The 25,791-nt window shown below is 39.3% G+C and overlaps 1 protein-coding gene across 1 annotated transcript in view; it reads right to left on the bottom strand.

Annotated features, from left to right (window-relative positions):
• TBC1D2B (TBC1 domain family member 2B) overlaps positions 1 to 25,791 on the bottom strand; it is a 71,660-nt gene that overhangs the window by 34,540 nt on the left and 11,329 nt on the right. Inside the window, exons 2-3 of the mRNA XM_031956765.1 lie at positions 16,771 to 16,924; positions 5,335 to 5,500 (exon numbers count right to left, since the gene is read on the bottom strand). Of these exons, the coding sequence (XP_031812625.1) occupies positions 5,335 to 5,500; positions 16,771 to 16,924 (320 nt within the window). The remainder of the gene's footprint in view (positions 1 to 5,334; positions 5,501 to 16,770; positions 16,925 to 25,791) is intronic.

Raw genomic sequence — 25,791 nt, forward strand, 5'->3', positions numbered from 1 at the left:
TAATCCTATGTGTCTAGAAGTTTGCAGGCTTGAGGTTTTTTCTGTAGGCAATCTATGTATTCTTTCCATTGCTTTTCCTTTTCTGTGTTCAGAAGTTCCAGATAATTTTCTTCTATTATTTCTTGAATTATGACATTCAGGTTTTTTGACTTGGATTTTTCTAGATCTATAATCCTTGTGCTGCTGTTGTTTGATGACCTCTCTTCAAGACCAATATGTTTTTCTTGAAATAAGAATGTTTTCCTTCAATTTTTTCCATTTCTTCCTCTAGACTGTCCTTTGCTTCTATGTGCATTCCCAACAAGCTGCCCTCTCTTTTGTCTATTTCTTTAGGCAGACTTGGCCACTGTAGATTCAAATTTTTCTATTTTACCAACTATTTCTGATCCTAAATACTGCTCTCACAATTCTCATTTCTCTTTTGATATACTCAGGAACAGCAGGCTGGAGTCCCATTTCCCCCTCTTTTTTATAGTCTGCAGTTCAGATCTCCAGGAAACTTGAATGAGGGAGAGGGGACAAGAGTGCAGGGCCCATGGGTTAGGCGGGCACTGAGGTGGGTGGTGAGGAGAGGTTGCTGAGTGACCTGGAGGGAGGTGTTGGTTCATGGGATTTTTGTTTTGCTTTGTCTTCTTTTGGATTCCTAGTGTCCTAGACCAGACGGATAAAACATGGAATCACAGTGCTCTAGACTGGGAAATATTTTGCACAATAAATAAAATTACAGTAGAACACAGATGATGTTAATATATGATTTTCTAGTTAAGATGCAATTCATGGGGTCCCTATGCATAATTAAGAGACCCCATTTCCATCTGAGTTTGACACTTCTGACCTAAACCATGGAGATAGCTGAAGTAGCTTTATCTTTGGGGCATAACTTCTGTTTTGGAGAAGGTTGAGAGGCTGTAAGGATAAGAAAAAATGTCTAGTCTCCATCTTGTTGGTCATATGACCATTAAGTCTTGTGACTTCTGCAGTGCATTCGATAAACTCAAGCTGTTTTTTGACACAAAATCCGATCTACTGAACACATATGTTCTTCTGGTGGCAAATACTAAGATGGCACATTCTCCAAAGACTCACAATTATACCTGACTCAAAGGGCAAAGGAGATCTAATACAAGGTAGGTAGGTTGTTGCAGGTTGTAGCAGATGAAACAATGGCATGCAATAAATAGTATAGGGGATATTTTCCTAGAAATGTATCATCAAGAAAGGAAGTAGATCAGTCATGTTGTAAAAGCAAGAAGTAAAATTTGGCCACCCCAGGCATTGCTCTGGTACACTTCCCCCACCCCATTTCCCCCAAAAGAGGAAGGTTTCTACCCCACTGGGTAGATTTTCTTGAAGGATCTACTAAAGAACAAGTACAAGAATAAAAAAAAGGATAAGAAGGCATGAAGAGACTGCAATTTGCATCAATTTGTACCAATGAAGGTCTGCTGTCAATAGTTGATAGAGGTGGTTCCTTATTGCTTCAGGAGTAAAAATCAATTAATGTCTCCTTGAATAAATGAGCATACTTATTAGATGCTATAAAAACAAATACAAGAAACCCTTCCTAGACAAAGTAAGCAATACAAACTTCTAACAAGTTTTTGACCCCAGAGAGCTTCTTATCTAATAGGGAAATTATATGTATACAAGTAGGTAAGGCCTAAAATAAAATGTTCTAAGAGAAAGGGGGAAGAGGACACGTATTTAAGTACCTACTTACTGTGGGCCAGGCATTGTATTAATTGCTTTACAAATACTATCTCCTTTCATCCTCACACCAGCTGTGCAAAGCAGGTGCAAAAAATCATCTCTTTTTTATGGCTAAGAAAACTGAGGCCAAACAGGGTTAAGTGACTTGGCTGGGGTCACACGATTAGAATGTGCCTGAGGCTGGATTTGAATTTAGGTCTCCCTACTCCACCTAGATGCCAAAGAGCAGTTCTGCCTTTTTACCATAAAACAAAGATAAGATCCAAGAAGATATAATTTAAGGAGAAAGTGATTACTTTGACTCATAAAGAAGCCGACAAGGTCTTCAGTAGGCAGAGGTGTGCAATGAGGGAAACAGTGGGAGAAGACCTGGGAAATGCACGGAATAGAGGGTAGGAAGAGATTGGTCGGCAGCAGGTGGTCTTGCTCAGCCATTAACAGTCTGTGAAGGGAAATGGAATGAAAGAAGGCAGTAAAGTTAAGTTCACAATGAGTTTAAGTAGAATCTTTCTACTGAAAGAGTTAACAGTCAATATCCTGGTAGAGTTCCCGGATACTATAGATCCTATAATCAGTTCATTCATTCAACAAATACTTCGTGATCATCTATCAGCTTATTTCTTTGCATTTGTTCAAAAATAGGCAGCTTCTATGATCTACAACACAGCCCAAGATGGTAATAGCTCATTTCTGCCAAATGTTAATATTCTATCCAGATTTTCATAGGCAAATTGCATGGTTCACTTTTTTAAAAAATCTTCCTTATTGCTTTGTTATGTTTGGATCTTAAAAAGTTCATAGAAGCATTAGAAAAACAACTATCAAATTTCTCAAGGGCCTGGAGCCATATGAATTCCACCAAGAGACTTTTCAGATTCCACCGAAGCCCAATGTAACCAAACCTCTCAATGGGATTAAAAGATGTTAACAAAGAAAGGGATATTGCCTCACTAAGAACTCATTGCTTAAATTCTCCCTTCTAGCAGTCCAGAGACACTGCCTGCCAACAAAGTCTCTCAATCAGAGGCCTAGGAGCACACTTTAAAACAAAGCCCTGCAATGAGATTTTACCATTCAAGGATCTTTTCTGTCTCTGGACAAACTGAAAGGCTCCATTTTTCCATGGTCCATCTCTTGTGGGATTAAGTTATAAACATCAACTTTGGAAGTTCCAACGCATTTACATTGGTCACAATAGAGTTTACTTCTTTTGGGAAAGTTGCCTGGCCATCAAACCGACCCAAGGAAAGGCTGACCAAAATAGGACATGTCTAAGATACTTGAAAAAAACAATATTTTATGATGGACAATGTATTATGGAGCTCTCCAAAGTCATTTCTGTCCTCCAAGCTTTCCCTCCTCTTCACAAAGCTGTTCTTATTATCAGGAAACGAAAGCTTTAATGAAAAAATGAAGTCTGGACCCATTTTTTAATAGAGCAACAGAACGAGCACCATCTAAAAGAAAAACCGTAGCATTTTGTGTCAGAAATCTTAGTTTTCACTCCAGGCTTCACTTTTTACTAGTTATGTTAGCTGGCCAGCTCCTACACCTGGCAGTGACATTAAAGAAAACCCTTAAAAAATTGTAAAATGCTACATAAAAATGTGAAATATCATTAGGAAGAACTGTGGGTCTAATAATCACAATGATCCTAAACAAATATCAACTCCTGAACCAATGGACTTAGTTAATTGAGGTAAGTATATGGCAGAACAGAAGGGATATACAGGAGAGCAAGAGCCACCACTGAGGGTTAAAGAGCACAAATCTGTATTTCAAAATAAGCTAACAGAGACACTGAGCTTCAAAACAAGCAAGACTCAAAGCAAAAGCCAATTTTCTGTAAATATTAAACTCTGAGGTCGTATGGTGGCTATTGTATATTATGCCTTATTAAAAAAACATTTGGATAGCCATCATGACTTTGAAAATGCCACGTGGAAACTACAGTTAATATCTCTTATGATAAAAAGACAGTTATACCATACAGCATCATGGGCATGGGAATCTCCAATACAAATGCCACCTTATAGTAATATAAAATTTTGACCTTTCCGAAGCCCTTTTATATTTATTTCACGAGCCCCCCTCTCAGTAGAAGGTTTGAAAAGCAGGAATTTCCCCTATTTAACTATGAATAAAATGAGAAATTAGAGGACTATCACTAAATAGCTCTGTGCCATATGGATGGTTTGATGCAGTTACTTAAGAGTGTGGTATAATGGGTAGAGATCTGGGTTCAAAGCTCCCTGCTGGACTCTGGGCAAGTTACTGAGGACTGTATTTCAGGGCTCTGGTAAGGAAGCACTCCGACATTGATGAAATCCAACCCAGGCCTGGTCCAAAAAACACGCAATTACAAAACACTGCCAACACATGAAATCATCAGACTGGAGGCGTGGGGCCCTGACTCTCAGCCTCTTCTCTGCCTGATCAGCCACGGACAGGTCAATGGGTCAACAGCACCATTTCACAACAGATGCAGGGACTCCCCACCTCTCAAGCCTCACTCCATCCACTCTTCCTGGAGGGCACAATAACCAGGGCAGTTCTGACCACAAGCTGACCCCCAGGAAGGGGCCCAAGAAGCCGCCCGCTCGCCTCGGGGAGCCCAGGGCCTCCTCCATCCCAGAGCATCTTGCTTCCTCCTCTCACTGGCATTTTTAGAGATGGCAGTGATAGTTATGAGCAGAGTTCTGGATCAGATCAAGAATCTTGTGAGAAAGCTTGATTGGGGCTCAGAGCGACAAGGAAACACTTCCATCTGGCCTGAGGAGAGATTCCCTGACAATGACAGCTGTCCCTGGGAATGGGGGCTTCCCATCCCAAGAGGTTTTCCAGCCCAGGTCCAGATTCGCGCTGGCACAACTCAGACCAGCTGACAAGCTCTTAGGAAGCCCCAGCCTGGGAGCCGTCCAATGGACGGGACCAGCCAGCTTGGAGGAGCTGCTGCCCAACAGGAGGACGGGCGCCTCTCAGAGAACACCACAAGAGCCCAGGAGTAGGGCTGGCCCCCCAGAGGCCCTCTAGGTCAGGGAGGCGGGTGCAGGCCCGGAAGCTGCCCAGGTGGCAGGGGACGCGCCCAGAGAGAGGGCCCAGGCCATGTATGTCAGAAGCAGATCTGCCCAGCTCCCCTCCCTGCATCCTGCCTTGGAGCAGCCAGCTCCTTCTGCTCCTGGCCCCGAGCCCCTGGCCCGGCTGTCTCCCGGCCCTTCTCTGGGCCCCTGTTTGGGATCTCAAGGCTCTCTCCAGGCTAAGGTTGTGTAACTCTATGACATCTTCCTCTCCTTTGCACCACTTCTATAGTTCCATTTTATGTACAAGAGAGTCTTTCTCTAGAGAGAAGAGACTCAAGACAGAGTACCGGGGGTGCTGGCAGAACGCCCCAGACTCCTAAGGAAGGACCCTGTCTCACGTTTAAAGCCAGGAAGGCTTACCAAACCCTGCCGTAGCGTTCCCTCACAACAAACATTGTTCCCACTTTACAGAGGAGGAACCGAGGCCCAGAGAAGCGCCGCAAAGGCCCGGTTCACAAAGAGCCGGACCAGAGCCGGGCCTCTGTCCTGGAGCCCGGCCTCTGGACCTTCCACGCGGAGGCAGCCATTAAGCCGACAGACTCACTTGATGTCGGTGCCCCACTGCTTTAAGGAGAAGTTGCTGGTGCTGGGCTGGACCGGGGCTGGCTGGATGGCGGCCTGCTCTCCCACCAGCTCTCCGGGGGCGGCCTCCACAGAGAGGACGTTTCTGGCCTTCTCGGCGGAGGTGTTCGGATGCAGGAGAATCCCATCTGAAAGAGAAGGAACATCAGCATCAGGCAACCTCGGCTTCCCCCCAGAACTCGAATTCAGAACTTGTGGATCAGAGACGGCTTTTCTATCTATGAGCAGCTTCTGGCATTCTTTCAGGGCTCTGAAGTAGGTCTTTTCTTTTGAAAAGAGGAAGAGAGGCTAGACTAACAAAAGTGTGCCATTTTCTGAGCTTTTTGGAATATTATGAAATGTTTCCCAGGGATATGAAAGCAAACTACCAAATAAGATCACCAGTGACATATAAAGATACACTGTCACTAAATATGGCACTGATCACTTACCCACAACCCTATCCCATCTAAATTCAACTGTCTGATTTTGCAGAATGCAGAACAAAAAAAAATTTTTTTCCTATTGAATACACTGTCAAACTCTCTAAAATAAAATCTCTGCCAAATGTTTCCACCTACAAGTCAAAAAAAAAAAATTATGGAAATTCTTCCAGACGAGATAAACAAGGGAAAATACATAATTTAAATTTAATCAATAAAATGTGTCAAATTAATTCACATTTTCTCTTTATACCAAGAAACACAAAAAGCACAAAGTGGACTTCCAGAATGGTAAGAATCCCCCACCTCAAGAGTTCAGGGGCATAACAAGTTCTAGAAGCACCATGAAGCCAAGGTCAAAATAACTAGATATTTTGAGTCCAACTTCTACATAAACAGAATCACTTTTTTTTTCAATGGAAAAAAAGTTCAAATCAAAAGCAAGATTAACCCAATGAATTCAATCCAACTGACAATGAAAGCAGCGCAACAATTATGTAGTAAGGCATGAAAAAAAAGTGATCAACTTTAAATCATCCATAATGGTAGGTGTACCAATACTTACACTGATATAGTTGGCTGCCATCACTATTGTCTGACTCAGACTCTAGACACCCTAATACAAGTAGACGCAAGAGAGATAATAGTTTAAGTAGGAGAAAAACAAAGAAAAAAAACCCCAAATACAGAGAAAAAGATCCACTGTATTTATCAATGAAATTCACAAGTACAATTAATTAGAAAGAAGAAAGTTCACTGGACTTTTTCCTTTTTTAGATTCCATGCTAAAACTGAAATATCCTGCTGAGAAAAAGGTATATTCATTCCTATCCCCAATCAACTTTCTCCAAAGGTTTATCATACCTAACTTATTTCCCACTAGTATCTTTTGCTGCCTATTCCTGAAACTCACTTAACGTCTCCTCTAATAATCTGGATGCTATACCATTTGCTGCATACATATTTAGTATTATTATTACTTTATTAGTTATGATACCCTTTAGCAGATTGTAACGTCCTTATCTCTTCTAATTAGATCTATTTTTGTGTTTGCTTCATCTGAGATTAGGATTGCTATCCCTGCTTTTTTTTTTTTTTTACACTTCAGTGGAAGCATAATATATTCTACTCCAGTCTTTTATCTTTATTCTGTATCTTTCAGCTTCAAATGTGTTTCTTGTAAATAACAAACTGAAGATTCTGACTTTTAATCCACTCTTCTATCTGCTTCCATTTTATGGGACAGTTCATCCCATTCACAGTTAAGATTACTATTTCCTGCCATCCTTTTTCTCACATTATACTTTTCTCGCTTCTTTCACCCGGTCTCTCCTCACCAGTGTTTTGCTTCCTCCTTCAAACTGCTCTACTTTTTTCTCACCATCACCCTTTTCTTATCCTTTTCTCCTTCTATTTCTGCCCTCCTTTTTATTAGCCTTCCCCTTTCCTTTTCCCTTTTTCCTTCTACTTCCCTATTAAGTGAGATAAATGTCTATACCAAACCAAGTATGTATGGCATTCCTTCTTTGACCCAAATCCAATGAGATTAAGATTCAAACACTGCTCATCATCCTCCCTTCTTCCCCTCTATTGTAATAGCTCTTTTGTGACTCTTCATGTGATATAATTTGCCCCATTTTACCTCCCCTGTCTGTTATACTGGGGTTCAGTGGATCAAAATATGTTTTCTGTGGTTGCCTTAGAGTTCTCAAAAATGGCTTGCTGACCCACTGGCCTTCTGGACCAGGACAGAGTAGCCAATGATGCTGTACTTTGGTTAAGAGCCTCCTGCTGATTCTCCACACTACACCTGTGCTGGGCTGCGCTCCCTCCTACCCAACTGAGACAGACTTTTTATGAAATACTTTCAAAATATCTTAAGATGGAAAATCATTATGCTCTGAAATGTTTGTGGGTTCTGTCACCCCAAAATCAGTTTAGAGGCTTAATTTAGCGTTGATTCTGCAGGAAGCTGGGGAGAGATCAGGCAATGTCTTGTTTATTCTCTGCCATCTTGAATCTGCCTCCATAATTTCAACTACTGAGATGATGACAACATTGCTTGGCATTTCATATGCAAAACACTTTGAGTAATTCCATTTGAAAATAATACAATGAGAAGGAGAAACACCCATATGTCTGAAGTCCTCTGTAATCAATTAACTGAGAAATAAAAATTTTCAGATTTTCTATTGAGAATGAAGTAAGAGATACATTTAAAGACATTCATTTGATTACATGAGTATGATGTGGTATTGAACCTGATGTTAGAAGTTAATCTAGAAGACAATGCAATTTTTTAATTAAAGCTTTTTATTTTCAAAATATATACATGGATAATTTTCAACATTCTTCCTTATAAAATCTTCTGTTTTAATTTTCTCCCTCCTTTCCTCCCACCCCTCCCCTAGACAGCAAGTGATCCAATATATGTTAAACATGTGCAATTCTTCTATATATATTTCCACAATTATTGTGCTACACAAGAAAAATCAGATCAAAAAAATTAAAAAGTGAGAAAGAAAACAAAATGCAAGCAAACAACAACAAAAAGAGTGAATATGTTGTGGTCCACATTCAGTTCCTACTGCCCTCTCTCTGGGTGCAGATGGCTTTCTTCATCACAAGATCATTAGAACTGGCCTGAATCATCTCAGACAATAAAATATTTAAGAAAACTTTTCTGTAAAATTGGTGAATTTCCTTAATGAAGATGTGGGGAAACTATCAGATTCTGGAGTGACATAGCTTATCAATGTCAAGGTGAAAAGGTCTAGAATGTAAGGGCTGGAAAAGAATGCTATCTCCTGTAATTTAATTATATTTCATGCTTCAAAGACAAACAATTGTATTGAGAAATATAAAAAATTCTACACTTACATAAAATGAAAGCTACATACAATTTTTTAAGTTGAAAAAAGTAGCAATTTTTTACATTGGTATAAAAGTAATCAACTTTTAAAAGTAAATTGAAAGAAAAGGTCTATAAAATTATGATAATATAGGGACAGAAAATAGGACACATATTATAAAACATTAGATTTCTTGAATCAAAGCACTTTGAAAAGTATCAAAGCTTAAAAAAAGGAAAGAAGAAAAGAAAGGAAGGAAAGAAATGTCTATTTTTCTTCATGATAAAGCAAATTTATTTTGCAATGAATATTTTCACCTTATAATTTAGTATGTGGCCAATATTTCTGAAAAACTGGATGCTCTAAATAATCAGTTGAGGTCTTCAAATTCAAGATCTGATCCAGAAAAATGAAATGACTAAATGCATGAAAAATTTATTATAGACAATGAATTTAACAATTTTTTTAAATTTTAAAAAGACTTGTTCTGCACATCAAGAAGTAATAACTTTCTTTAATTGCTTCCTGGTCTATATAGAAGTCATTACCATTTTATTTTAAAGGCCTAGATATTTCTAAATAGTGATGGGCATATTCAAATTGAGTTTTACCCAACAATAGAACTCACAATCCATCCATGACTGGCTGTCCATCCTGGATGACTTATCCATGTTCTCCCAAAGGTTTGCCACAGGATCTATCAAACACTGGAGGTTGTCTTTTCCTCCCAACATTATTAATGACCCAGTGGAGCCCTCTGCCAATCTAATTTTTATGAGCAGCCCATCTTCTTTGACTTTTCTACAACTTCCTGTTCCTCTTTGGAATTTCCCACTGTCAATGTGCTACAGCCTGTCCATCCTCTCCCTCATCCTTCTTTTGCTCGCTGTGTGATACTTATCTTTAGTTCTTTGGAAGCAAGGGTGTCCCATACCTCATTGCCATATAGCAACCCCAATAAAATGCTGTCCTAAAAAGAGGGACCTTTGCTTCCACAAGCTACTTGAGGTCAGTAAAAGAACTTTGCAAATTCATTCCTGAATGCAATCTAGCCCATCCTCAGTTCAAGTCTGGGCCTAATCTCTTATCTATCTGTACTGTCTGTCCCAAATATATGTACTATTGGGCAAGCTCCATTAAAGGTGGATAGAAATCCATTTGCCACAGATTAATCTGAAACATTTTATTTTACTTCAACTGAACAAGAAGAGAATGTCTTATGATGGGACATTGAAACAAGAATTTAAACTGGAAAATCTTTTAGTTTGGCTAATAGTAAATAAAAAGTTCTATGGTTTATCAAACAAGTGGTTCAAATTTTAGTATCATTTGAACATCCTGTCTGCATAACAGGATTTTCTGTTGTAAATATTATAACAATAAAATATCTATCTCCATTAGTGTTTGAAAAAAAAATATGAGTAACCATATCAATGATGACCCATTTTAAGGAAATTTACAAGAAACCCCCATACTTCATATTTATAATACTATTGTGAGTATTATTTTTATGTTGTAAATGTGAAAATTATTAAGGAAGTTATATCAAAAGACATCTGTATAAGTTATGGTATATTTAAAGTTTGTTATAAAAACAGTCATAAAAACTGTGAGGGTACAAAGGAAAAAATTAGAACAGAACAGGTTCTATTAGTATCACATCTTAAATTATACTATAAAGCAATACTTATTAAGAAAAACAATTTGGTTAAAAATTAAGAATTTGATCAGAATCATTATATACTTCAACAATGATACTGTATGAAGATGTATTCTGATGGAAGTGCATTTCTTCGACAAAGAAAAGATCTAACTCAGTTTCAATTGATCAATGATGGACATAATAAGCAGCTACACCCAAAGAAAGAACACTGGGAAATGAATGTAAACTGTTTGCATTTTTGTTTTTCTTCCCAGGTTATTTCTACCTTCTGAATCCAATTCTCCCTGAGCAATAAGAGAACTGTTCGGTTCTGCACATATATTATATCTAGGATATACTGCGACATATTTAACATGTATAGGACTGCTTGCCATCTGGGGGAGGGGGTGGAGGGAGAGAGGGGAAAAATCGGAACAGAAGTGAGTGCAAGGGATAATGTTGTAAAAAATTATCCTGGCATGGGTTCTGTCAATAAAAAGTTATTATAATATAATAAAAAGAATGTGATCAGAATATAACATCTACTGTTCAATAAACCCAAACATCACAGTACTAGAATAAAGACTTGGTATTTGATAGTAACTTCAGGGAAAACTGAAAAGCAGTTTGGTAAAACCAACCTCTCACATCAACATCATGATAAATTCCAAAAAGATACAAGACTTAGTCATAAAAGATGGCCTCATGAGCAATTTAGAGGAGAAATTTGAGAAGAAAGCAATCTATGAATGGGGGAAGAATTTATAATTAATAAATAGGGAGAATCAGAGGAGATAAAGTGGATGATTTTTCTTATGAAAATTTTAAAAGATTTTGTACTTCTTTTAAATTAGAAGGAAGGTATTTGGGGCAATAGCTTTGCAGCAAGCATCTTTCTCTGACAAAGGTCTCCTTTCTAAATTTAAAACCAAGAATTATTCCCCAATAGATAAATGGGCAAAGGATATAAACAGGGAAAGGAAGAAATCCAAGTAATCAAAAGCCATATAAAAATGCTCTAAATCACTAATAATAACTAATAATAAATCCAAATTAAAGCAATTTATGACCTAGATTGACAAAGATGACAAAAGAAGAAAGTAGCAAATGCTGGAGGTCTATGGGAAAACAGGAACACTAGTGCACCTTTGGTGGAACTATGAATTGGATCAGTCATTCTAAAAATCAATTTGGAATGACACCCCCCAAAATAAGCAAACTGTCCATATATCCTTACGAGTTTCAAAGAGATCAAAGAAACAGAAAGAGAACCTACATGTACAAAATTTCTTATAGTAGCTCTTTGCAAAGTAGCAAAAAGGGTGACTTGCTTTTGCGGAATGGCTAACCAAATTATAGTCTATGAATATAATGGAATATTATTTTCCATAGAAAATTTAAAACAAAGAATTTTAGGAAAAAACTGAGACCTCGACATACTGATATAGAAGGAAATGAGCAGAAATAGAACAATTTATATAAATATTATTAACTTTGAAAGATTTTAGAACTCTAATGAATACAATAATTAAATTACAAGTCTAAGGGATGAAGATAAAATATGCCCATCTAGTACCAACTAGAAGTGATGGTCTTAAAATGTTCCTAAGATTATCAAAGGATAAGTTAAAATGAAAAACTGTCTCATTCAATCAACTTATGTTTGCGTATAGATCCTGTTAAGTATTAACAGTAAAAAAAAAAAAAAAAAAAAAAGTGCAAAAAAATTTTAGCATCTTAAAAGCAAGAACCTGAAATATCCAACCAGTCAACAGTAAATAGTTTATAGATGATCAATAGCAAAGGCCCCTAACTGGTATAATCAGGACTAGAATGAGGTTAACATCTAATCTATCTAATTTTTCTGCTAGATGATGCTGGGGGGAAGAGTCTAATGATGCATGTGTTTTATAGGAAAAAAAATATGTAATGAGAATAAACTTAGATACCTTCCTACTAATATCAACGGTAAAGTATAGATGTCCATCGCTACTATCCAATATTGTCTCCAAAATGCCATCTATAGTAAATACTAAGTGAACTAAAAGAAACTGAGAGAATAAGCATCAACAATGAGGAAACAAAATGGTCGCTTTTTGCAGATGATGCAATGGTTTATCTTCAAGAAATTTGGAGAATAAACTAAAACTAGTTAGATTAAATTAGTTAACAATTAAAATAGTTAACTTCAGTAAAGTTGTGGGCTACAAAATAACTCCACATAAATAATAAGTATTTCTGTTTATTACAAAACAAAACAAAAAGAAAAGGAAGAAATAGAGAAAACCTATTTAAAATTACTACAGAAAGTATTTTAAGAGTCTACTTGCCAAGAAACACACAAGAACCATGTGAACACAACTATAAAACACTCTTTACACAAATTTAAATAAATGGAAAAATATTCGTTGTTCCTAAGTAGGGGAAGTCAATATAAAAGAGGGAAATGGACAAAGTAATGGAAAATAATGGCAGAATTTGCTCCAGTCGCACAATTATTGTGGTTCCGAGTCTAGTCTTACTCTTCAATCTTACCTAAACAATTCTTTTGACCAAAATATAACTGAAAAAATGGCTACAAGAAAGCTACTCTTTTCCAGATTCTAAATCCTGATTTTTTGTGTATAATTATTCCACTTCTTTCTACTAGAATAGTCACCTTTTTTCTACGGGAGTAAGAAGATAAAGGAAAAGCAATCATAAAAATTGTCTGGAGTGTGAATATTCTTCAATGGCTGGTGAAATGGAAGAGACAGACTTAAAAAATTATCTTGTCTAACCTATCTCCATTTGACAGATGTGAAACCTCATCTCCAGCATGGTGAATTGTTTTGCCCCAAAATATACACAGGTATAAGTAGAAAAGCCAGAAGTCAAATCCAAGTTTCCTAACTCCCCATCTAGTGCTACGCCAAACATAGTCACTCGTGCTGGTCATCCTTGCTACCAAGGAAGGCGAGGCTGGTACATTGCTTGAGTTCTAGAACACTGAGCGGTGGTAAGCTAATCTAGTTGGGGGCTTGACGTTAAGTTTGGTACCAACATGGTGAAGAGCTAAATGAGGGGCAAACCAGCCTGAGCTGAAACCAGAGCAAATGCTCTGGGGAAGAGAGGAAGATCCAGTTTCTACCCGCTTCTGTATCCCTACCCCATCCCCACCACTTCCCACCCCATCTCCCCAAATCAGTATTCTTTCCATTAGAATTAATAATATTAGTTATATGTGCAAATCACACATGGAACTGCAACCACTATAGAAAGATAATGGGAGACAGAGGTAGTTTTTTTTAAATGCACCTTTTATAATCACTTGATTTGAAAATATGGAAAATTTTCAACTTGATAAAGAGGTAAATAAAAGAGTAGAAAAATGTAAGTTTAACTATATAGGGATCTGTATGTTTTTCCAACAATGCAATACTTGACGACTGTTAAGTTCACAATAAATAATTTTCCACTTAAAAGACAAACATTATAACAGTTAGGTGGTACAGTGGATAGAGCACCAGCCCTGAAGTCAGGAGGACCTGAGTTCAAATTTGACCTCAGACACATAACACTTCCTAGCTATGTCTCTCTGGGCAAGTCACTTAACCCCAATTGCCTCAACAAAAACAAAACAACAACAATCAAAAAAAACCCGCAAACATTATTAGCATTTAATGAACCATAATTTTTGGGGGAAAAATCATACTATGTTGAAACAAACTGAAAAATCTAGTTTCTTCAGTCTTAAAAAGAATCAATTCTTTAACTTCAATAAACTGTTCTTTACATTATGTCATGAAGTGTAAAGTGGAAAAGGATGGGAGGAAGAGATGGAGAGATGAAGGAGGGAAACAAGCATTTATTAAGCACTTACTATGTTCTAGACCAGGGTATTAAGGAAGCCACTACCGAAAGAACACTGATCTCACACACTTCTCTGTTTAAACACTTTCAAATGCTCTTTGCTTTTTGTAATAATTATGATATTTCTGGAATTCTATTTCCCCTCCAGGCTTCTACTTCCTTATCTGTCACATGAAGAGGTCAGACAGAAAGATCTCTGTAGACCCCTCAGCACTTCCAAATGTTAGGGATTTTTAAAAAAATGTTAGTAATCTTAAGTTTTCCAAAGTAAGCTTCCTAGACTGGAAGGGTAACCGTAGTAACCATCACTTCTGACCTCAGTAAAAAGCAATTCCAGTAATAACAAACCAAACTCTCCCTGCAGGGGATCACAATTACATAGGACTTCACAGCTTGACAAGTAGGTCTCTTGACAACAACACAGTGAGGCAGGAATGAGAAAGTATAATTGTCCCCAATTGACAGATGAAGAAACTGAGGCAATAAAGAGTGGAGATGTGCCCAGCACCACATAGCTCATTTGTCTTAGAGCTAAGACTCAAATTCTAACCCTAACCCCAACTCTAAATGCCTCTCCATTCTAACCCTAACCCTAGCAACCCCAAGATCAGTCAGTCTATGAAACCGTGTTGCTACAACTATGTCCTTAGGACATACTTTCTGTTCTGTAAGAGAAATGATAAGCATCTAAATGGGTTCATAAAATTTGTGATCCATGCAATGCAGCCTGGTTTATAGTTAGGTTTGCACTTAGGATGGACTGTGAGACGGGAAATGGACAATAGACAGGGAGTCTGGAGCCCTATTTCTGCTGCCACAGACCAGCCAAGAACCTTTCTCCAGAAAGAACATTTCAAACACGGTCTAACAAATCATTCCCTGGCCCAGGGCTTTTGCAAAGACGTCCCTTGCTGTGTCTGGCTCTCATGTCCAAGGCCTCTGAAGGCGCCTCTCCTCTCTATGTTCTCCAAGGAAAGGATCAGAGGCACACGAACGTCACCAAATGCTCAGTCAGCAAACCCAAGCACGTTCTCCCTCCCTGCCAAGCAGGGCTTGCGGAGGAACGAGGGAGTTTTCTTGGCCAAGCCCAGTGCAGCAGGCAGGGCCTGAGGACCCTGAAGGCCTCCGAGACCCTGAGGACTCTCCTGTGCACAGTGAGCCACCCTCCCTGGCTTATACAGTGATTCTGGGGGCTCTGTGGGACAGGCCTAACTGCCTCATATTTGCAGGGCCCAAAGCCTCGAAAGCCCAGTTTAAGGGCCTGGAGGGAATATGAGCCAATCACTGAGAGAACCAAAGCCCAGGTGGGGACATCAGGGCAAAGCCAGCTTCTGATTCACACTGAGCACCTGGGGCTCGGCAGACTCAGCCCCACCAGGTGGATGACACGAGCAGAAGTGTCGCCTCCCAAGTGCACGTGGACATGGAGAGCTGTCAGCCCTGCTTAACAACTGACCACATTCCCAGGAGTCTCTAAAAAGCAAGACCCTTGCTAGGAAGCATGAGACAGGAGACGCTCTGAGACTGTGAGCCCAGGAGAGGGAAGAGCCCAAGCCTCATGGGGACATCACTGCTGATTCTGGGGACTGTAGGTGGCTAGGGGGAGAGCAGGGAGAGCTCCCCTTCCCTTCTCTTTATGGGCCATGTTGCCCACACAGAGCCACCAGCCCAAAAAGACACAAGGCACCCAGAAGATGCCCTATAGCATCAAGGCAGCTCACCCGAGCAGCTCTGCAAGTAAAGGATATGCCCTTTCTATGGGGAAGAATCTGCATCCTAGAGGCAGCTGAACCACTGTTCCCCCCTGCCTGGTGCAGCCATTTCCTCTTCTTCCCCCTCCCATCCCCCATCCCCCCTCCCCCCTGCCCCGCCCAATGCAGCTGTGCTTCTCTGCCCAGGGCAGCTGTGTTCCCCCCACCTAGTGCCCCCTCTTCCCAGGGCAGCTGTGCCCCCCCAACTAGTGCCTCCTTCCCAGGGGAGCTGTGCCCCCCCCAACTAGTGCCCCTCTGCCCAGGGCAGCTATGGTCCCCATCTAGTGCCCCCCACCAAATGTAGCTGTGGTCCCCAGGCTGATGCAGCTATGCCCCCCCCCCCCCAGTGCAGCTGTGCCTGCTAATGACTTCGCACCCACTGCCTGTGATATCCCGGTGGGAAGCAGGCCCAAGTTCTTGTGCACAAGCCTCTCCATGACATCGCCCACCTGCTGGATTAGTGAGTCTCATCCTCCCTCTGTGCACACCGGGAGAAATACCCCAAGTGAGTGCAAGGAACATTTCACTGCTGTTTTTCTCTCTGTGCTATTTCACTGGAGGTTTTTGCTTTGAACTAATTGTGTCTTCTGACTGATCAGGAAGAACCCAGGAGCTGATTTTTAATGGAAATGGGGCCCAGAGCACCCTAATGTGGGGGACACCCTCCTGATATAGTTCATTCTTACATGCAAGCTTCCCTCTGGACACGTGGATGTCGCTTTCCTGGGTTGGAGAAAAGCATTGCCCAGTCAGTTGACTGTTTCAAACCCATTGAGAAATGTGGGTAACATGAAGACAAAAGGTATCAGTAACATTTTAACCAGTCAGCACTAAAGATCCATACAAGTTCTCCCACATTCTCTCAATTCCTGATGTTACCTGTGTTATCTTTGGCAACAAGACCTTTGGAAAAGTCACCGGGATTTGGGAAGGTCCTGCTGTCCCGCTTCACAGGATCAAGACTGTTGCAATATTCCCACCTCTTCTGCTGTAATTCTTGTAACCAGTACGTCATGAGTTGACGGTTAGGAGCCTAGATAGGGACAAAAAGTAAATAGAAGATAACTATGTACTAAGAAATGTAGAAAGAAATGTGGATTTATTCAGTCACAGCCAGTTATCTCTTTAGGAGAGAGAAAAAAAAAGGGTCAGGGGGGAGAGAGGGAATCTTGTTAGGTCTGGGAGTTGGAAGCAGCAGGGTACAAGCATACTGGGTTTGGATTCATTAGAAAACTAGGTAGCAGCCAGAAGTCACACAATAGTTAATTAACACTGACCACACTGAAGAAGGCAAAGTACACATCACCATCAGTCCTCCAAACAACTATAAAATAACACTTCAAATCAAACTCAGGACCAGCAGAAACAACAAAAGGTAAGAAGAGAGTTTTCTAACCTGACACAACTTAGGTCTGCAGGAGCACCAGTGTTAGCCTTGGAGGTGACTGCTAAAGCAGCAGCACTTTTAGGAACTCTCAGCCCAGAGACAATAAGGGGCAGCTGGCAATTGCTCAGAAAGAAATTACAGAAGACCCCTCACAGGCACAGGATGCAGTTGGTGCTGGTTGGCAACTCTATTGCTCACATGCAATTCTGGATCGCCATTCCGGAGGGAAAGGAGTGTGTCTGTGTTGGTCATAAGGTAGCAGGGGGCTCTAGTCACAGTTCCAACACCAACACCAAGACCAAAAGCTAATGCTTGCAGCTGCAGGGGAATGGGGGTAAATACCAGAAAGCAGATCAGGAGGGCAATGACCACACTTCTCCCAGGATACCACCTTGAAAGAACCAAAAAGTTAGACCCCCAGAACTAGCTCTGAAAACAGCAGTTACACACACACACACACACACACACACACACACACACACACAACCCAGAATTGGCCTACAAAAATTCACTGAAGAAAAAAAAAGCTTCTTTAAAAGAAGAATAGGCCATTCCACAGATCACTGAAGAAAATAATGCCTTAAAAATTAGGATTGGGCAAATGGAAGCTAATGACTTCATGAAACTTCAAGAAATAATAAAACAAGTCAAAAGAATGAAAAATAGAAAAAATGTGAACTATCTCATTGGAAAAACAAATTATCTGGAAAATAGATCAAGAAGAGATAATTTAAGAATTATTGGACGACCTGAAAACCATGACAAAAAATACCTTCTAGATATCATTTTTCAACAAATTATAATGGCAAATTATTCCCAATATCCTAGACCCAATGGATAAAATAGACATTGAAAGAAACCACCAATCACCTCCCAAAAGAGATCTTAAAATGAAAACTCCCAGGAATATTATAGACAAATTTCCAAGTCAAAGAGAAAATATGCTTTGTATGATTTCACATGTATAAATGAATATTGTGTGCTCTCTCAATGAGGGAAGGGTGGTGAGAGGGAGGAAGAAAATCTGGAACACAAAATGTAAAAAGAAGATAAAAATATATAAAAATGAACGTTTAAAAAAGACTGAACAGCATTGTAAATGAGGGAAAATCAAATAACAGAATGATTCTCTACTTGTATTCATGAAAGGACAGAAGCTTCAATGCTGTCAGAAGAGGAAATACTTCCTGGACAACAGATGAAAGCTTGTGTCATGGAAGGGGCATTTCTCATGACTCAATTTCTCAGCAACCAGCTGTGCCTCACTGTCTCTTGTTCCTTTTTGCCAACAAATCCATCTTCCCTTGTTACTTTCATTTCTTATAGAACATCAAGTTTGGGATAATACTTTCAAGAATGCTATTAACTTATTTAGCCCCCTTCTGGAACAAAAGCAAAAGCTGTTTAAAACCACCACCACCACCACCACCACCACCACCACCTCCTTTGCAGCATGATGTTGTGGCAAGAAGACTGGACTTGAGGTGACAATCAAAATGGAATGCTGCAAAATCACAATGACCAATCCTGGTCCCAAGCCAGAAATAGGAGAAGACACCTACACTAGCTTCTTTGCAGAAGTAGGAGACCATCGGAAACCAGTACATAATGTCACACTTTTCCAATGTACTGATTCATTTTGCACACTACTACTCTCTTCGTTGTGCCATCCTGGCAGAAGAAACATGCTACTTGCAAAGACACATGGTAACTTATAAAGTATTGCTGGGAAGAAACAACTCAAGTATTTAAACTAGGGGTCTGCTCTTGCTTATGTACCATAACTTTAAACCTGCAGGCCATATTATATGTCTAAAATCTCATGTGACTTTCACCACAACCTTGTGAAGCAAGCAAGGAAGATATTGTCATTCTATTGAAGGGGATTGGGATAGCCAAGGTGGCCCCACGACTCAAAAGAGCGTGGAATTTCTTCACTGGTGCTTCAGAGAATGGAGTATTTCATGACTAAAAGCTATACATCATTGAAAGAAAAGCTTCATTACAAAGATGGACCTCTCTTTCAGGAAGAAGTCTAAAATCATTACAAGACTTTTGCAGTTACCACAGCAATCCAACCTATTCACTTCCCTCAGTTCCATTCAGAATTAGGTCAAGTGAATTTCTTTCAACTCCTGGCAATCAGTGGACCAAGGCCCACTATGATGAATCTAAAAGAGGCCCTTAGCAGCAATGGAACTAGGAAGTAGAAAGCTAGCCATGATGGAAAGACAAACAGATAGACGGATGGAGAGATATTTGTATACACATATATGCATGTATATTAATGTATACAGGTATGTATAGAGAAACCATCTGCCATATCTCCTCTACAATATACCTGATAAACAAGCAGTCATCACTTTCATGTGGAGACTTCTTCTGGATAGAGGTTTAATTATTAAGAAGTTTTTAAATTATATCAAGTAAAAAAGGTGCTTAATGTAAATTGTAGGGAAACATGTAAACTAAGACACATTCTAGTAGCAGATACATCCAGCTGGAAGAGAATTCAGATGAAATATGGGGCAGAGGTATGCTGTGGCCATGTTGTCAGGGAACTTAAAAGGGAAACAGAGGTGAATGCACAAAGTTTGTTCAAGAAATAATAAAACATGATGAGAATCTTTGGTAAAATCTCATGTTTCTAATGTTGAATCATTTTTTAAATTTATATTTTATTTATAAAAAGTTCCTTGGTTAGAATTGTATAAAAGTAGGCTATCCTTCATTCAGAGTGCCTTCTAGAAGGCGCTTAATAAAAATGGACCTGAAAAAAAGATATGCTTATGGTCTAATATGACTTAAGCTAGATTATAGGGATGAACGGTAGGGCCTTAATTAAGCCACTCAGATTCACTTTTGCCATTATTCTCAAGGCAATAGGGTCAGGAATGGAGTCTACTGCCCTGCTCCTCCCACCCCTCCCAAAGCCGGGTGCCATGGGAGCAGCCCTTTTAGGAATGTGATCTGTGCCTGCTTCTGTAGGTGATGCAGCTCCTGCCTCTGCAGTAGTCAGAGCTAGGGAAGAATCAAAAGCTTTTTTCACCAAAATCCTTGTCATTCACCAACTGGTTCAGCATGAAAAATATATAAGGTTTTAGTTAGGATTTTGATATTTTACTATTCCCTGAAAAAACCTTATGCATTCACCCCTTTGTTTTTCTATTAGAAACAATACAATAGAGTGGAAGGAGCGTGGACTTGATCCAATGATGTGAAAAAGTGAGGCACTGTTGCTGCCTTGGCTCTGTTAGGCCTTTCCATCTGACTTATAGCTGAACTCCTCTGAGTGTTTTCTCCTCCATCACAATACAGGCTTTACCCACCCGGCCTTGGAAACACCAAAGCCCTCACACAAGTCAAGAGTGTGACGGTTATCCCCAAAGTTCATGAAATCTCAGGCTGCATTACGAAAGGTGTGATGTCAGAAAATCACTATCCCACTGTACTCTGCCCAGATGAGAAAAAACCTAGAGTCCCAAGTGCAGATCTAGGTACCAGTTTTTAGAAAGATTTGCAATATGAGAAGGTACCCAAAGGAAGATAACCTGCCTGATGAAGAGTCTTAAGATCCTGTCATAGAGAATCAGTTGAAGAACAAGGAAGAACACGGGAGGCCTGACTTGGAGAAGAAAGTGCTTAGAGAGCCATGAGAGCTGCCTCCAGGTATCTGAAGGGACATCATATCACATAAGAGACTAGATTTTTTTCTCTTAGATTAGACTTGTTTTGTTTGGCTCCAAAGGGCAACACAAGGAGCAAGGTGGGAATTGTCAAGGCAGATTTCGGGGCACTAACAATTGGAAACTTCCCACAGAGGGGTGGGCAGCCCCAGAGTCACGGCACCAGCACTGCAAGGGGCCTAGAGGCCAACAGTCCAATGCCTGCCTTTTATAGATACTTCAGCGTCATGCCTAAGGTCACAGAGACAAGGAAGCCTCTGCAGAGGCACCTAAGCCCAGGTTCTGTGACCAGAGCAGGCTCTCTTTTCACTGTCTCATACTCTCTAACCTAGGTGTGTCCCTCCTTTCTGAATCTTAAAGTACAGGGTAGATAAAAATAATGCCCAACATTGAGATGGCACTCACCTTGTGCCGGGTACTATATACAGTGCTTTACAATCATTATGTCATGAGGAAACAGAGGCAAACAGAGATCAAGTGATTTGCCCAGAGACACACAGCGAGGAAGTGTCTGAAGTTGGATTTGAACTCAGGTCCCCCTGACTCCAGGCCCAGCACTCAGTCCACTGAGTACTTAGATGAGACTTGTGGAAGATACAGAAGATCCCTATTCTGGTACAAGTTGGACAACACACCTGAGATGTCTGGGATTCTACAAGAACTAGGGCCAAGTGCTCTCCTTCATTTTCTATTGCTTGAGCACTGACAGCCTTCAAGAGTCACTCCAAGTTCTAGAAAAATGCCAGGCGTGGTGTCTGGGGCACCATGTGTTTCTCCCCCCCCCACCCAAGCACATACAAGCGCACTCATGGTACATGTGCGTGCACAAACCCAACACATTGCAGCCAGCACATGTATGTGCATACATGTATGCAAACACAGGTATGTGCTTGTGGTTTTTGCATGCATGTATGTATGTATGCAAAAACCACAAGCACACTCATGCGCACTCACAGTAGAGGTGTGTATACACACCCAATACACCACGATCACACATGTATGTGCATGCATACATGCAAATACACAATCACACACATATGCACACAATGCACTCATACAAGGCAAGTGCGCGTGTACACACACACACACAAACCACCCTAGATATTTCCTCAGGGAGTATAAAGAAAATTTGTCTTGATCCCATCCAAATGACTTGCTCACGTGCCAAATGGACTTTATAATAGTATCTCCTCCAAAGTGAATTTATATTCAGACCTAGGGACAAGTTTAGGAATCATTCCTAGGGTCAGGTATTCTAGGTATCAGAGAAACAAGAAAACTTTCTCTTTCAAAGCATTTACATTCTGAAATCAGATAAGACAATTATAATGGAAGCTAATGAGATGAAGACGATGAGATATCAAGAATCAGTCAAAGACTAAAAAGAAGAGAAAAAAAATGGAAGAAAATGTAAAGTATCTCATTGGAAAAACAACTGACTTGGAAAACAGATCCAGGAGAAACAATTTTAAAATTATTGATCTACCTGAAGGCCATGACAAAAAAAAAGAGCCTGAATAGCATTATTCAAGAGATCATCAAGGAAAACTGCCCTGATATACTAGAACCAGAAGACAAAATAGTCCTTTAAAGAATCCATTGATCACCTCCAGAAAGAGATCCCACAAGGAAAACCCCAAGAAACATTGCTGCTAAACTCCAGAACTATAATCTCAAGTTAAAAATACTGCAAGCTGCCAGAAAAAAAACAAAAAACAATTCAAGGATCGAGGAGCCACAGTCAGGATTACAGTCAGGCAGCTTCTACAATAAGGAATCAGAGGGCTTGAAATGACATATTCCAGAAGACAAAGGACCTGGAATTACAACCTAGAATTAACCACTCAGTGAGACTGAGCATCATCTTTCAGGGGAGGAGAAGGATCTTCAATGAAGTAAGAGATTTTCAATCATTTCTATTGGAAAGATCAGAACTAAACAAAAAAATTGATCTCTAAATACAAGACTTAATCATAGAAAGAAAGGAAAAAAAAAAAAAAAAACATTATTTAAAGGTTAAACTGTTTATATCCCTAGATGGAAAAATGATACTTTTAACACTTGAAAACTGTATCTTTTATTAGGGCAGTTAAAGGGGGCATACATAGACAGAGGATATGGGTATAAATTTACTCTGATGTGCTATTAAAGAAAAAGACATTAAGGGATCATAAGAAGGGGAAAAAGAAAAGGGGAAATTAATGGGATAAATTAGATCACAAGAAGAAATATAAAAGACCTGTTACACTAGAGGGAAAAGAGGAGAATGAGCATTATCTGAAACTTAACCTCATCAGTCTGGGCTCAAAGAGGAAGTATCGTATTCATTCAGTTGTATACAGAAATTTTTCCTCTAAGCGAATAATAGGAAAAGGGGGAAAGAAAGGGAGGGACTGGAAAAAAGGAAGAGTAGAAACACTAGGAGAAAGATTTAAGAGAAGAAGGGAGGAGGGACGATAGGAGGGCAAGACAGGGTAGATCAGAAACAAAACACTATTAAGGAAGAACAGGATAAAAAGAGAATAAAAGTATATACAAGGGAGAAAATAGGATGGAGGGAAATACAGAGCTGCTAATCATAACTGCAAATGTGAATGGGATGAACTCTCCCATAAAAGAGAAACAGATGGAAGAGTGGATCAAAAATCTGAATCCTACAATATATTTACAAGATACACATTTGCAACAGAGAGATACATATAGAATAATAGTAAATGACTGGAGCAGAACTTATTATGCTTCAGCTGAAGCAAAAATAAAATAAAACAGGAGTAATAATTTTGATCTCATATAAAGCAAAAGCAAAAGCAGATCTAATTAAAAGAGATAAGGGAGGAAATTACATTTTGTTAAAGGGTACTTAAAGAATGAAGTGGTATCAATACTAAATATACCACCAAATGGTACAGCATCCAAATTTTTAGAGAAGAAGTTAAGCAAATTACAAGAAATAGACAGCAAAACTATAGTAGTGGGGGACTTCAACCTCTCCTCAGAATTATATAAATCTAACTACAAAAAAACCAAGAAACTAGGAAGTTAACAGAATCTTAGAAACTCAGATATTTTAGACCTCTGAAGAAAACTGAAAACTCATACCCCATGCCAAAATAAGGTCAAAATAGGTACAAAATTTGGGTATAAAGGGTGATACCATTAGCAATTTAGGAGAGCAAGGATAGAGAAGGGAGGAATGTATGGCCAAAGAAGAAATAGAGAACATTATGAAATGCAAAATGGACAACTTTGTTATGTTAAATTAAAATGTTTTTGCACAAATAAAATCAAAGCAGTTAAGAATAGGAGGGAAACAGAAAGCTGGGAGGGGAAATTTCCATCCAATGTTTCTTTAGAAGTCCAAATTTATAAAAAGGCAAGTAATTCCCCAAATGATAAATGGTCAAAAGATCTGAACAATTTTCAGATGCAAATATTAAATCCTCTAAATCACTATTAGAGAAATGCAAATTAAAATAACTCTGAAGTACCACCTCACACCCCTCAGATTGGCTAAGAGGACAGTAAAAGATGATAAAGATTGGAGGGGATTGGGGGAAAATTAGAACACTAATATATTGTTGGTGGAGTTAAGAAATGATCCAATCATTCTGGACAGCAATTTGGAATTGTGCCCAAAGGGTTATAAAATTGTGCATACCCTTTGATTCAGCAGTACCACTACTGGGTCTATATCCCAAAGAAATCATAAAAGTGGAAAAAAGAACTACATATATAAAAATGTTTATAGTAGCGGCAAAGAATTGGAAAATGAGTAGAAGCCCATCAACTGAGGAATGCATAAGTTAAGCTATATCAAAGTAATGGAATATTATTGTCCAAAAAATGAACAGGCTGATTTTTAGAAAGACATGGAAAGATTTCCATGAATTGAGGCTGAATAAAACAGGCAGAACCAGGAAAACATTGTACACACCAACAGAAAGATTGTATGATGATCAATTATGACAGACTTGGTTCTTCTCCACTAGTGGTTCAGTGATCCAAGGCAATCCCAATAAATTTTGGATGGAAAATGCCATCCACATCCAGAGAGAACTATGGAGACAATATAAATCAACACATACTATCTTCACTTATTTTTTCTTTTTCTTTTATTTTTTTCTCTAATGATTTTTCCCTTTTGTTCTGCATTTTCTCTCCCAACATGAAATATGTTTTAAAAAACCCGAATATACATGTATAACCAAGAAAAAGTTGTTTTTTACATGTAACTGCAAAATAAAAAATTTTAAATTAAAAATATTTCTCAACTGTAAACCAGATCTGAATAGTTCCAAGGATCAATCAAAGCCATTAAGAGACTTAGGGATGCCCTAAGGAAGCTGTATGAAAGGAAGGAGTTATCTGAACCGGAAGAGTCCAAGGGTCTGGAAGCTGAGAAGGGATAGTAAAATTATAGGGATTGAGCCAAGAACTGGCAGCCCTGGGGCAATCAGTGAAAGGAAAAAGAAAAAGTAGAACTGAGTTATGGCAGGGAAGAGAGACCTGAAGGAGAGTCATTGGCTAGACAAGCATCTAAGAGCAGAAGTCTGATACTTATGTCGCCTGTGGACTCACCTCTTTTTTTTTTTTTTTTTTTTTTTAATTTAATAGCCTTTTATTTACAGGATATATACATGGGTAACTTTACAGCATTAACAATTGCCAAACCTCTTGTTCCAATTTTTCACCTCTTACCCCCCCCCACCCCCTCCCCTAGATGGCAGGATGACCAGTAGATGTTAAATATATTAAAATATAAATTAGATACACAATAAGTATACATGACCAAAACGTTATTTTGCTGTACAAAAAGAATCAGACTCT

This window comes from Sarcophilus harrisii, chromosome 2, assembly GCF_902635505.1.
Source record: "Sarcophilus harrisii chromosome 2, mSarHar1.11, whole genome shotgun sequence".
NCBI classification, from domain to species: domain Eukaryota; kingdom Metazoa; phylum Chordata; class Mammalia; order Dasyuromorphia; family Dasyuridae; genus Sarcophilus; species Sarcophilus harrisii.